Genomic DNA, 12,607 nt, shown 5'->3' on the forward strand with positions numbered 1-12,607 from the left:
TTTTTTATTTATTATTATATTCTGAAGTTATTAAAAATATATATTGAAATTTAATCTAATTTTTTTATAAATAATATCATAACAATATTAATAATTTAGATTTATATTTTTACTGCTTATTTCTGATATTCTTATCATTTTAATTTATAAGATTATCACTCACTATTAAATTTTTTATAATTAATTTAATCAAATTTATTAAATTTGATTGCTTAATAAGCTTAATAATTAAGATAGATATATATATTAGAATTTTGCCAACCACTAAAAATATTTTTAATTTATAATGAAAAAATTAAAAAATAAATTTTTATTTGTTTCAAAATAAATAAACTAAATTAATGTTTATCAAATCATTAAAAATTTTATTTTTGACACGCATTTACTAAAATAGCGAAAATATTAATATTTTTTATAAGTTAATTCTGAAATTTAATAATATATAAAGTTAATGAGCTACCCATATCAATATTTTTTTTGATAAAGAAACTAAATTTTAACTATATAAATAGGCTACTCAATTATTATGAATAAAAAACTTAAATCTAAAATATTTACTTTAATAAGGTATATTTATTTAATTAAAAATGAAAAACATTGATTGAACTAACCTGAGTAATTAATATTTAAATGATATTTGATAATTTTTTGTTTTTAAAAGCTGTACAGCAAGAATAAATTAAAGGAATAAATTAACTTATTTGATCCTAATAATTTGGTCATTTAACAATCAAATTAACTAACTAAATATTTATTTATGAAATAAATTACTTTTTAAAAGTTAAAAAATTTATATATTTTTTTTAAACAAATCAACCTTGAATATTAATTTGAGAGAATTCTTTGATTTTCTAAATTTATGTAAATAAATTAAGAAATAAGCTATATTTAATTTAAAACTTCTCATAATTTTATCATTAATATTACTATCAAATTAATTTTTTTATTTCAAAAGTTGAACAGCCAGCAAATATAAATTATAATAGCAACATTTGAATATTATGCGATCTTAATAAAATAATCGTTTAAAAATTAGACTTTAAATTGGTATTATTTTTACATTTTAAATAAATAACTTGATGAGATTTAATTTTTAATTTTAATATAATAATAGTTTTTATTTTTTAAAAATTTGCAGATAAATTAAGAATATTGATAAAGTTAAATCTGAAAATAAAAGTAAAAATTAAAAATAGTTAACCAAATAATTAATAATCTCTAGTGATAATTTGATAATATTATTAAACTGTATTGTTAATTTTCTTTTTTTGATTTTCAAAAGTTGAACAGCAAAAATAGATAGTAAAAGAAAAAATTAATTGTTATATGATCTTAATTAATTAATCATTCAGCAATTTTATTTAACAATAATTTGATTTTTATATCTTAAATTAATCATTTAATCAAATTTGATGATTTTAGTTAATTTAACATATAAAATAATTGACTTTTTACCTTTACAAACAAAATAAATTTTATTTTTTAAGTTTTACTCCATATAAAAAATTAAAATTTGAATTGATTTTAAAAATCAGACTAATAAAACATTGTATTTTTTAATATTGTTAACTAATAAGATAAAATTGGGTAATTTTGTCTGAGCTTCATGCCATTATATCTGAAATATTAATATCAAACTTTTTATAATTTTCAAAAGTTGTACAGCAAAATTATGAGAACAGATTAAAAATTTAGCTATTTTTTTATCATTATTTTAAGATTACTTGATACTGTCATTTCTATAATTATGGTGCTTTTAAATAAGGTCCATTTTTGAAATAAGGTATATAAATAAATTTTGTGATACTCTATTTCTTGCAATGGTATCCATTAGGAAAAAGAAACTGAGGTTTTATGATATTTAGAAATTGTTTAAATCTTAAAATAAAAATTGCAAATTTTCATTGCTGTCTTTTAATAATTCAGTAATTAAATCATTAGAATTGCACAAAGAATTTACAAAAGCACTATTAAAAATCAAAAATTAAATGATTGAATCCATATTATTTAATAATTTTTTTATAAATAATTACTGATACTAGCCAAACTTTATCAAAAATTAGAATTAATTGTATAATTTATTTGCGGATTGAATTCTAAATAATGGTTTAAAATACGTATTTATACTGAATAACAAATAATGTTAAATCAGTCTTTTTTATATTTTTTTACACAAAAGAAAGTGTCATTTAGAACTTGGACATATGGGTTATTGATTCATTATCAATTTAAAAAAATAAAAGACTGTGCGAATTAATTATTCACCTAAATAAATAGTAATTAGAAATAGACTAAATCTAAAGAGCGAATAATAAAATGGAATAATATTTAACTAAATAAAATAAATATTAAAGTGAAAGCATGCATTCCTGCTAGATAAATACTACAGAAGAATAAAAAAAAAGCTTTCCTGAAAGCAATTAGTATAAAAAATAATTATATATGATTAATTTATTCTAACATTATTATCTTAAAAAAGAATTCAATCTGATTATAAGGAAGGTTTCTAGTCTGTATCTCAAAAGCTTGATTCCATTTTTAACAGATTAGATACCGACTTAAATCAAAAAAGTGTACGCTTGCTAAAGAGCAGATATCGTCATCCTATTAATTCTTGCTAAGGTTCAAAAGTTATAGGTAAAGAAATAAATTTAAATAGTTTTACGCACTAATTAATAATTATCTAATACTATGCCAATCAATATATTAAATAATATATAAACATATATAACCTATAAACACAAACAAGAATATAATAAAAACTTTTACATTCAATGTAGAAAATTAAAATAGATATACCTATAAGTTATTTGTGTTTAAAAATGGTGTCTAAAATTAACAAAAAGGTAATCATTTTAGTAGGCTTTTAAATACAAAAATTTTTTAATTAGCCTATAGGGCTTGTACTTTATAAGCAAGTTAGAAAATATATAAATCAGAATTAAAATAAAAGTAAGAAGGCTTTTTAATAGAATTATCTATAAATTAATCAAACAACAAACAACTAAATTCCATTTTTCTAATAAAAAAAATTTTTTTAAATAAAGAAAGTTGTCCTCTTAATGGTAATGGAGATGAAAGCGAAAATAGTTTTGTTAATTCCACTTATCAAAAAACTGATAAAAGTGAGCAGAGTAGCCAAAATAATTGTCAAAATAAGAAAGTTAGCTTCTGTAACTAAAACAGTATATTTTTTTATTAATATTTTTGATAAAATATTTTCTTGTTTCTTATTTAATATAAATATCAGTAATCTATCATTTAATCATTAAATTTATGTGTAATAAATATTCCTGCAAAATATTTTTCAAACTAAAAAAGAAGCCACATTTAATAATAGCTACGAAAAGGATACAAAGGTATAATTTTAAGGTAAATAAGAAGTAAATGACTCTAATTTAGGTAAATTTAGATTCTTTAATTTTAAATAATGACATACTAAAATGAATAGATACTTCTTATGAATTTTCTTTTGATGAGGGCAAAAAAAAATGTAAATCAATTTTGAAAAGATCACAGACATACGAAATAAAGTCATGTAAAATATAAGAATAATAAAATCGATTTGAAAATTAATTTATCTTCTTTTATAAAGAAAAAGCTGATGATGAAGATGATTATGGAACAAACTAACTTAAATTAGACTTTTGCGGAATAGAAAAAGAAAGAGTTGTTTAATACTTGCTTGATAATGAAACATGTAATTCAAAATGTGTTTAATAATATTTTTTCAGTGAGATGGTAACTAAAATATCGAGCTCTGGATAAACATCTGAGAGGATAATTTTCATCACCCGTAATTCCTTTTATGTGTTATAAGATATTTATAGTTATAAGCATATTTAAAAGTTTGAAATTTCTGAAATCAGCAAAATAATAATTTATTCACAATATAAAAATATATGCTCTATTGTTATAAGTAACCAGTTTTAATTAAATCTAAAAATCAACCATTTAGATCAATTTACATAATTCATTCTGACAATTTGTAAGGACATCTTAAAAGCGTCAATCCCTATAATCTATAATTAGAATTCTTTACAGCCTAATATTAATTAAAATAATAACATTAAATCAAAAACTCAATCATCATTTTTCAATAACAAAACTAAAGAATTTTACATTTACATCTAGAAAATAACTAATAATATTTAGCATGAAGGCTCTTAAATGCTTGGCTTAATTTAGTTTATTTAGAATGGAATTTTTATAATGGGATTGGATAAATCTTAGGAATTAAATAGACTTACCTAGGTATAGCCCTTTTAAATAAACTAATAATAAACAAGCGTAATCTTTAAATCTATAAAAAACTAAGATCATCTGTTCCTTGTTAAACTAAAAGACAATTAAAATTTTTAAATATTTGTAAATCAGATTTAAAACATATGCCAGAGTTAAACTAACTGACAAAAGCAAAAAAAATCAATTTTTATATTTGTAATTTCTTATATTCTCTTTAACATATTTCTTGTGTAATTTAAATGTAAAATTTCGAAAAAATAAAGTTATTATATTTGCTCTTTTCTAAATCAGCTTTAATTGGTGTATTTATTATCACAAATTTTTATGTTGTAAAATTATTGATTATAAAATGGTAAAAACAAAAATTAAAAGAATAAAATTAATAAGAATAATTAATAATAATTTATATTTGCTTTTATTATTCGCTGGTCTAATTTCACCATTAGACAAAAAATTAGCTAGGATTTTTAATTAAGTAAATTTATAATTTTAATGGGGCAAGATAATAATGATAATCTAAGGGATTAAAATCACCACCTTTTATATTTAATTGTTAAAATTTATTCAAGACTCTTTTTCAATCTAAAAAGTTTCTTAACTTACTTTACAAAGGTGATCAATTTAGAAGTTTAGAGAAATCAGTGTTAATATATATTTTCATAGATCTTTTATATTTAAATGTAATTTGTTGAAGTAAACACAAACAAACAAATTAATTACTATTAATTTTTTAACAACCTAGATTTTAAATTTAAAAAATCATATGTAACTAAATACTAGCATAATTAATATAAATATTTTTTGAATTAAATCTAAAAAATTAAGATTATTTTGATTTTTTATTAGCATGCTTAAAAATTATTAAACAATTACCATTCAATTTATTCGAAAATTTGGTTGCTACTTAATTTAGAGGATAGATTCTTTATCTATCTTCTAGTATTACTGATAAAAGTCAATTTTTAAATATAATTTTTTAGCCATTTAAAATATTTGGAATAAAATTTATTTTATCATAAATAATGACTAGTTATTATTATAATTTTATCTCTTAACCATCTAAATTATTTATTAAATTTTCTTTATAATAAATAGTTAATAGACCAGCTGTATTAGAATCATCATTATATATAATATGCTAAATATAAATTACTATTTTGTTAATTTTAAATTAAAATATAATCTAATATCAAAAATAAATTAAATAACTTTCTTCTTTCTTTTTACAGAATTTTGAAAATCTTTATTTCTTTTCAATAATTGAATAATTTTTATTAAGCATTTCTTACACTGATTTATCTATCTATCTCTTTCTTTCTAAAATTTCAACAAAAAGAATGTTGATATCAGAGAACATTTATGCAATAGCTATGAAAGTCTATAAATATAGTGTCAGAAAATTTTTCAAAAAGCTCTAATCCATTATATATTTTAACTTTTTGCTAATAAATAAATATTAAATACTAATTTTTTCAAAATTTTGTTATTTTTTTGTCCCAATTGTATATATTTATTTACCGTAAATTCTAGATAATTAAGGACTTTTTTGAGTGGTATTTCAAAAAGGACTAAATTTTTACAAAAATTTTGATTTGAATTTGTCCTTAATTAATGAGAAACTATGGTATATAAATAATAATATGATTAGGTCTTTATTTTCAGATATATTAAATTTATTATTTTACAGAAAAAATAGTTCTACTTTTCTATAAATGATTCATAAAAAAATTTAAGAAAGTCTTTATTAAAAATGTTGTCTATGATTTGTTTCATTCAGAATTTTTTCTCAAAAAATAATCTAAGTTTTATTAACACAATTTATAAAATTTTATTAATTAAATATGTTAATAATATTTAAATTATAAACAAATTCATCTTAATATATAGTCAAAATATCAAAGAAAAATAATTTAAAATTAAATTTCTTAAAGTTAAATAACTAAATTCATCATAAAAATTAATGAATTATTTAAATAAATTCTTTCCAATCATATTAATTTTACTCTCAAATAATAATTAATAATATTAATAACACTTGATTTTATTTTTTAAATTTATGTTTTAACTTATCTAATTAATTAATGAAATAATATTAACACATAAAATAGAAATTAAAAAGCAATATTTATTTTTTGCTTAAAATAGAGGTCATTCACTATCATTTATATATTTAATTACCAGAATTTTATTTAAATTCAAATTTTAGAAAAATATTAAAATAATAGGTTTTTGAATAAAGATCAACATTAAAAAAATTGGGGTCGTCCGAGAATCGAACCCGGGACCTCTCGTACCCTAAACGAGAATCATGCCACTAGACCAACAACCCTTAATCAACAGTTTAAGATCAATACAACTTTGTGTTTTTTCTTTTAAATTGAACAATATTATTTATTTCTTAAATTCACTATTTTTTTACCTCTTTCTATTTAAAAACATTTAGATAGGTTTTTAGAAGGTTGATTAGTATGTAATACATTTTTTTAGATGAAATCTTTATTTTTATTTTAAGTCGATTGATTACTCTCATTAAAAGGATATTTATTATTTAAAAGCACAACTAAGAAAAACAAAGTCTATTTTATTATGTTTTTCTTTAACTTATTAGATTAATAAAAAGTTTGCGTTTAATCTATAAAAAATATTAAAAAATTAAAAATGATCTATAAAAATTGTAAAGATTATTTTTTCTTTAAAATTATCAATTTTATTTATTTAAAATAATAAAATTAAATATAATTTTTATAAAATGAAAAAAGAATATCTAAAAATAAATAATTGCCTTAATTATCAAATCAAAATTTAAAAAAAAAAATTGGGGTCGTCCGAGAATCGAACCCGGGACCTCTCGTACCCTAAACGAGAATCATGCCACTAGACCAACAACCCTTAATCAAAAGTTTAGATTTGTTTATAATTATTCTATTTAATTTTCTATTTATTTTATATGAAACTAATTAAAAATATATTTTAAAAAATCTAAAATATTTACAAGCAACAAAAAATAATTATTGTCATGGATACATTTTTATTTTAATTTTTAAAAATCAATTCTTGCTAAATTTATTTATTACTTAACATTGGTTGATTATCTCATAATTTTTAAATAACATTTTTGAAATTAAACTTCTACTTTTCTTTCAAGCCTAGTTTAAATATATATGAAATAAATAGTCTTTAAAATGTTTATGTCTAATATTTTTAAAAACTAAAAAAAGAAATTTTTATTTATTTTACATTTAAAATAAAATAAACAAACATAATAACCAAATAACTATTACAAACATAACTTAACTTAATTTCTTTTAGTTAAAAGAATGATTTGACTCAAAAACTAGCATACAATTTTTTAAATTGAAGAATAATAAATTACTAAATCTAACATTATTTATCTATTTTATATTTAGATAATAAAGAGAATAAAATCTAAGAAATAAACAGGATATTTTATATAATAATAAATCTTTTAGAATTCTTTCAAAATACAATACTATAAATCCTCGCATTAGAATATCAACCTCCTTCTTAAAATCATCAAAAGTATTTAATTATAAATTTATTAACACTCATATTTAAACGCAATAAATTTGCTACAGCTTTTTATATGATTACATTATATTTTATTATAGGTTCTGTTGTTTATAATTGATGGATATTACATAAAAAAGCAACTAGTAGCTCTCCTCAAAGTAAAAATTAGATTTATGCAGAATCAAATTCTTTCTTATTGATTCTTATCAGTATTTTTTAAATTTATTTATTTATTTTTAAGTTTTTTTTATTTATTTATTAACACTACTTAGTTTGATATTAAAAATATACTTCAATATTCTATCTTTATTAAAATATTCAAAAAATTCTTATTAATTTATATTTTATATAATTATAGCCAATTCTCCTTTATTTTATCAATCTTAATTATTAATATATATAATCTAATTAATTTTAATCATATAATCTATTGCTGGTTAATAGCTATCTAATTTTTATATAAAAATACAGATAATAAATAAATAATTAATATACAGTTCGTTTAATCACATTTCTCGTTGTGTAATTACTATTAATCATTAATTCCTCTTAGAAACAAATAGTAATAATTTAAATGTTTATGTATTGCTATTTAAACTAAAAATGCATTATTTTATTTAAATTTTCAGTTTTATCAAAAATAACTTTTAAAATCTTTATTATTATTTTATACACTTTGCTTATTAAAAAAATATTAACAACTAAATTTAGCTTTTCCTACTAATTTTGCATATTCATAAAATTTTATTACAAGTAATTTTATGGAGTTGTTTGATAAAAGGTAGTTAGTTATTTATTAAATTTCAATGTGGATGCATTTATATTTTTTCACCAAAAAATCTGTGTTATTTTAGAAAATAATTTTAAATTTAAATATAAGAATTACTAATATTCTTTATAAATACCATAATCTATCATATACTCCAAAAAAAATTTAATTGCTTAGATAATTGCATTTATACTTTTATTAGAGAAATCAAATTATTTTATAAAATAAAAACAAAGTAAAAATTAAATGAGAAAATACAATAAATATTGATTGAAAATATCTAAAAACTTCTTTGTTTGAATATTTTAATAAATAAATTAAATTAATAATACATTTTTCTAAAAATTAAGTGTCTTTTTTCATAAAAAAAATTATAATTGTTATTTGGTGTTGGCAGGCATTATTATTTATGAATTTATTCGATTAATCTATTAATAATAATCTAAGAAAAGAATTTAAATCCAGAGAAGTTAATTTCTTCTTAAATCAATAAAGCTCATTAAAGATATTGAAATTAGATATTTAATTATTTTGTTAATCAAAAAAGTTAAACCATATGAATCCACTGTTAAATATTTGTATAATTTTACACATAAATGCCATTCAAAAAGTAATATTTTCTTATTATTAATAAAAAGCTTGTAATATTTAAAATAATATTTATTTTAAAGTTTATTTATCTAACAATAAATTGTTTCAGTATAAAAAAACGATTATCTTGTAAAGATAAAAGAATAATTAATAATCAAACCTATTCAATACTGATGTCTTGAATTATTAAAGTTATGGACAGTATATTAAAATAAAACAAATACATATAATGATTCTGATTTAAGCAACTCTCTGTTATTAATTAACTGAAGAATGCTAAATTAATATAATTTATTTTCTTAGATCAATAACTATATACTAAATATATAATATTGATAATAGAGGTGGGAATAGAAACTAATTATTTTCTTACCAATTTTTAATATTTTGTTTATAAATTTAAAATACAAATTCTTAATCAATAATTTAATTAATCGATTCCCACCTGATTTATTTAAAATTATATTTATGCAAAAATATTAATCAAGGAATTAGAAAAAACAAAAAAAACATTTTAATATATTTAGTTAAAGTTTATATTTTATTTTGAATACGTAAAATTCATTAAGGTATTTCTTCATTTAAGTTTTTCTATAGAATCAATTTAAAAATAGCAAAAGAGTAAATAGTAAATAAATACGAAATCACTGAACTTATTTTTGTAAAACAATTACGTGATTGATATGTTTTTTTCCCTTATTTTTCAAGAAGAAATTAGATTTCGTCATCATCATTCGCATTTTTTAAACAAAATCAATTAATAAATTACTTTTTCAATCAATTTAAATTATGTAATATCCGCATTATGATTTATAATAGGAATGGAATATTTTTTAAATATTATAATCAAATTAAAATACAAAACTTAATATAATATAAATAATACTAGAAAAAATAAATGAGTCATAACTACAATTTGTAGACTAGCTTTTCGATAAGAAGTAGATTTTCAGATTAAAATAAGTAAAATATGTTTATATTTTCTTATTATTATAATTAAAAAATATAAAAGAACTTAAACCAACTCATTGGATAGTATTTCACCAATAAACTAAACGCCACATCAGTTTTTCATGTAACTAGAAGCTGATTGTTAATAAAAAATATAATTAAAAAGTAATGAAACTCTACTGAAATCTAACATATCTTCTGAAATAAGTAAAAGTTTCATATTACTTTCTAATACAAAACATTTATAATTATATAGATTACTCAAATACAGACATACAAGAAGATAATACTCAAGAAACGGTATATCCTATAAATACCTTAAACACTAAAAGTTTTTCTCAATTCGCAGAGAATGAAGACAAAGATATCAAACTTGATATAAATTTTTTAAACACATCAATTCCATAATAGAAGCGTAAATGCTTTTTTATTTATAAAAAAAATTTACTTTATAATTATTAATATAAAGAGAACTAAGATTAAAGTTTCTGCCTAAATCAGTAATAAAATAGATAAAGTAATGATTATTTTGAAGAAACATCCCAAATTTAATCTAGTAATTTATTTCATTTCAAATAAACAAATTTTTAAAAATAACACTATTGAAAATTAAGACACCTTTCTTAATGACACTGAATTCGAATTTGAGAGCTTAAAAAATTCATCTTATCAAAATACTGAAAAAACTGAAGTGAGCAGCATTAAAAGCACTTCACAAAAAAGAGTGACTTTTAATGAGAAAATTGAACAAAGTACATTTTTTAATTAAAATCATTTTCAAATTTATGAAATTTCAAGAATTTAATAGAAAAAAAGAAATATTTTTATAAATTTGATATTTTATGATAAAGAATACAGTTAATTAATTTGAGGAGAATATTCATTTTTTTTAATTTTAAAGAGGTTTTTTAGAAAGATGATATTAATGCGCTAGAGTAAAAGATTTAAATATTATTAAGAAAATATGACGTTGAAAACAGATAATTGGGTAAGTTTTTAACTTTTAAAATTATTTTTAAGTAATTTATTTAAATTAATTAGAATCTAACTATTTTTTTGGCTAAAGTCATGGTAAATAAACAAGAAAAACCATTTTGAAAGCATCTAAATCTTGGGAATAAACATCAGGTAAAAAATTATTAGTTAGTTTGTTAGTTAGTTTAAAAAATAATTAATCATTAAAAAAAATATTAGAATATAATTAATCTGATTAATAATAATAATACGATTCTTTTGAAAGAACTCAATTTGATATGGATTTTTGCGAAATAATAAACGAAGAAATTATCTAGCAATTACTTTAAAGTGATAGTCCAAATAAAAATTAAAATTATTTTTTTAGTGAGTTAGTTACCAAAATATCTCGTTCTGGTGAGAAGAAAAAACGAATAATATTTTTTAATCAAAATTCCTTTTATGTTCTCAAAAACCTTAGTTCTCATAAAGGAATATAAAAATTCAATCATTCAGAAATCAACAAAATAGTTGTGCACTCAAATAATACTAATTTTTGTTCTATTGTTGTGAGAAGCAAGTTTTAATTAACCTTAAAAATTAATCACTTTAATGAATTTATCAAAACTATTGGAGATATATTCAAATATATATTAAAAACTAATTTGCCTATAACCTATAAATATAATAAATCCTCATGTGAGAAATCTGAAGATAACATAATCGAGAACAGCTATGCCTCACAAAGCGATTAGCTTTCAATGAATTATCAAAGATAATTTTACATAACAATTAACAAAATAAATAATAATAAATATTTAGATGACTTACAAATATTAGGTTTATTATAAATCTTTGATATAGATATTTGTATAAGCAGTTTAGAGAAATGTGAAGGTTTAAATAGACTGCTTTAAGTAGATTTAATTGAGATAGATTTATAAAATAGAAGATTTTTTTTTAAATCTATTTAAAATTAAAATAATTTATTCCTAATAATGCTTTAAAATGACTTAGAGCTTACAATTTTTATAGATTAAATATAAAAGTTTTATAAAAAAAAAACATAAACTATCTGATTGACACCTTAACTTATTTGCATGTATTTTTATTATTGTATGCTTTCAATTAATCAATATGTATAATTCATTAATTTACTTTTTATTACGAGTTATTCTGATACAAAAAATTTGCAAAACATATATATGATTGTATGCAAAAGTTATCTTAATCTAATTTAATTAATTAGTTAATTTATAAATCAGGCTAGATAAATTTTATTTTTATATATTTTAAAATGGATCATAAATTAAGACATCCATCAATACAATAAATATGATTGTCATAGTTAGTTATATATATATATTTAATTGGAGAATGTATTAAAACATTTTTTAAGTTAAAGTAGATATTATTGTAAACTATTAATAAGAACTTATGAATATATAGGTAGGTAAAAACATGTATCACCAGTAATATTAATAATAAATAGGAATATACTAGTGTCAAGCAAATTATTATTTAAATATAAAACACATATTAAATTATATACCTTAAATCCTCATA

At 18.8% G+C, this 12,607-nt stretch overlaps 2 protein-coding genes across 2 annotated transcripts; both read left to right on the top strand. All coding sequences in view use genetic code 6, as the record gives it.

Annotated features, from left to right (window-relative positions):
* Positions 1-2,232: 2,232 nt before the first annotated feature.
* On the top strand, positions 2,233-4,410 carry TTHERM_00745730 (hypothetical protein; the record flags this gene model as incomplete). The annotated part of the gene is made up of 6 exons (XM_001013548.2): positions 2,233-2,423; positions 2,480-2,637; positions 3,048-3,185; positions 3,322-3,402; positions 3,452-3,538; positions 3,596-4,410. Exons 1-6 carry the CDS (start codon positions 2,317-2,319, stop codon positions 4,408-4,410), a joined length of 1,386 nt encoding a protein of 461 aa, XP_001013548.2. The 5' UTR covers positions 2,233-2,316.
* Positions 4,411-10,034: 5,624 nt separating this feature from the next.
* Positions 10,035-12,120, top strand: TTHERM_00745760 (hypothetical protein; the record flags this gene model as incomplete). The annotated part of the gene is made up of 8 exons (XM_001013549.2): positions 10,035-10,099; positions 10,149-10,294; positions 10,344-10,502; positions 10,557-10,643; positions 10,702-10,839; positions 10,989-11,075; positions 11,129-11,215; positions 11,282-12,120. 8 exons carry the CDS (start codon positions 10,035-10,037, stop codon positions 12,118-12,120), a joined length of 1,608 nt encoding a protein of 535 aa, XP_001013549.2.
* Between the last annotated feature and the right edge of the window lie 487 nt (positions 12,121-12,607).

Source organism: Tetrahymena thermophila, assembly GCF_000189635.1.
Source record: "Tetrahymena thermophila SB210 genomic scaffold scf_8254674, whole genome shotgun sequence".
In the NCBI taxonomy this organism is placed as follows: Eukaryota; Ciliophora; class Oligohymenophorea; order Hymenostomatida; family Tetrahymenidae; genus Tetrahymena; species Tetrahymena thermophila.